Source organism: Penaeus monodon, chromosome 29 (genome assembly GCF_015228065.2).
Source record: "Penaeus monodon isolate SGIC_2016 chromosome 29, NSTDA_Pmon_1, whole genome shotgun sequence".
In the NCBI taxonomy this organism is placed as follows: Eukaryota; Metazoa; Arthropoda; class Malacostraca; order Decapoda; family Penaeidae; genus Penaeus; species Penaeus monodon.
In genome coordinates this window covers 23,293,908-23,294,173 of record NC_051414.1, presented here as the reverse complement: position 1 = coordinate 23,294,173, position 266 = coordinate 23,293,908, and the positions used below count along the sequence as shown (strand labels likewise).

The 266-nt window shown below is 34.2% G+C and overlaps 1 protein-coding gene across 1 annotated transcript in view; it reads left to right on the top strand.

Moving 5' to 3' along the window:
* LOC119592033 (protein lin-9 homolog) overlaps positions 1-266 on the top strand; it is a gene marked incomplete at its 3' end in the record, with an annotated part of 40,098 nt that overhangs the window by 28,493 nt on the left and 11,339 nt on the right. The window contains 1 exon segment of the mRNA XM_037940827.1: positions 1-30. Coding sequence (XP_037796755.1) covers positions 1-30 — 30 coding nt within the window.

Here is a 266-nt window from a genome sequence, read left to right as displayed (position 1 = left end):
GCCTTCTCACAGTCCCAGGAACCGCAGCAGGTATTTATGTCTCCATAAACTTATATTGGAATATCAGGTAGGATTGAAATAAGATTGAAAGCATGATTGAAAATGCGTGATCCCATAAGCCTTTCACAATTCATTATTGTTTCCAGTTAAATTTTTCACAGGAAATGTTTATATGCTAGGAAGAATGGTGTAGAGTCAGGTATCCCTCATTTTATAAATTAAACAGCATTTCTGTAACTTTTGTATATGTTACTACACATTTGAAG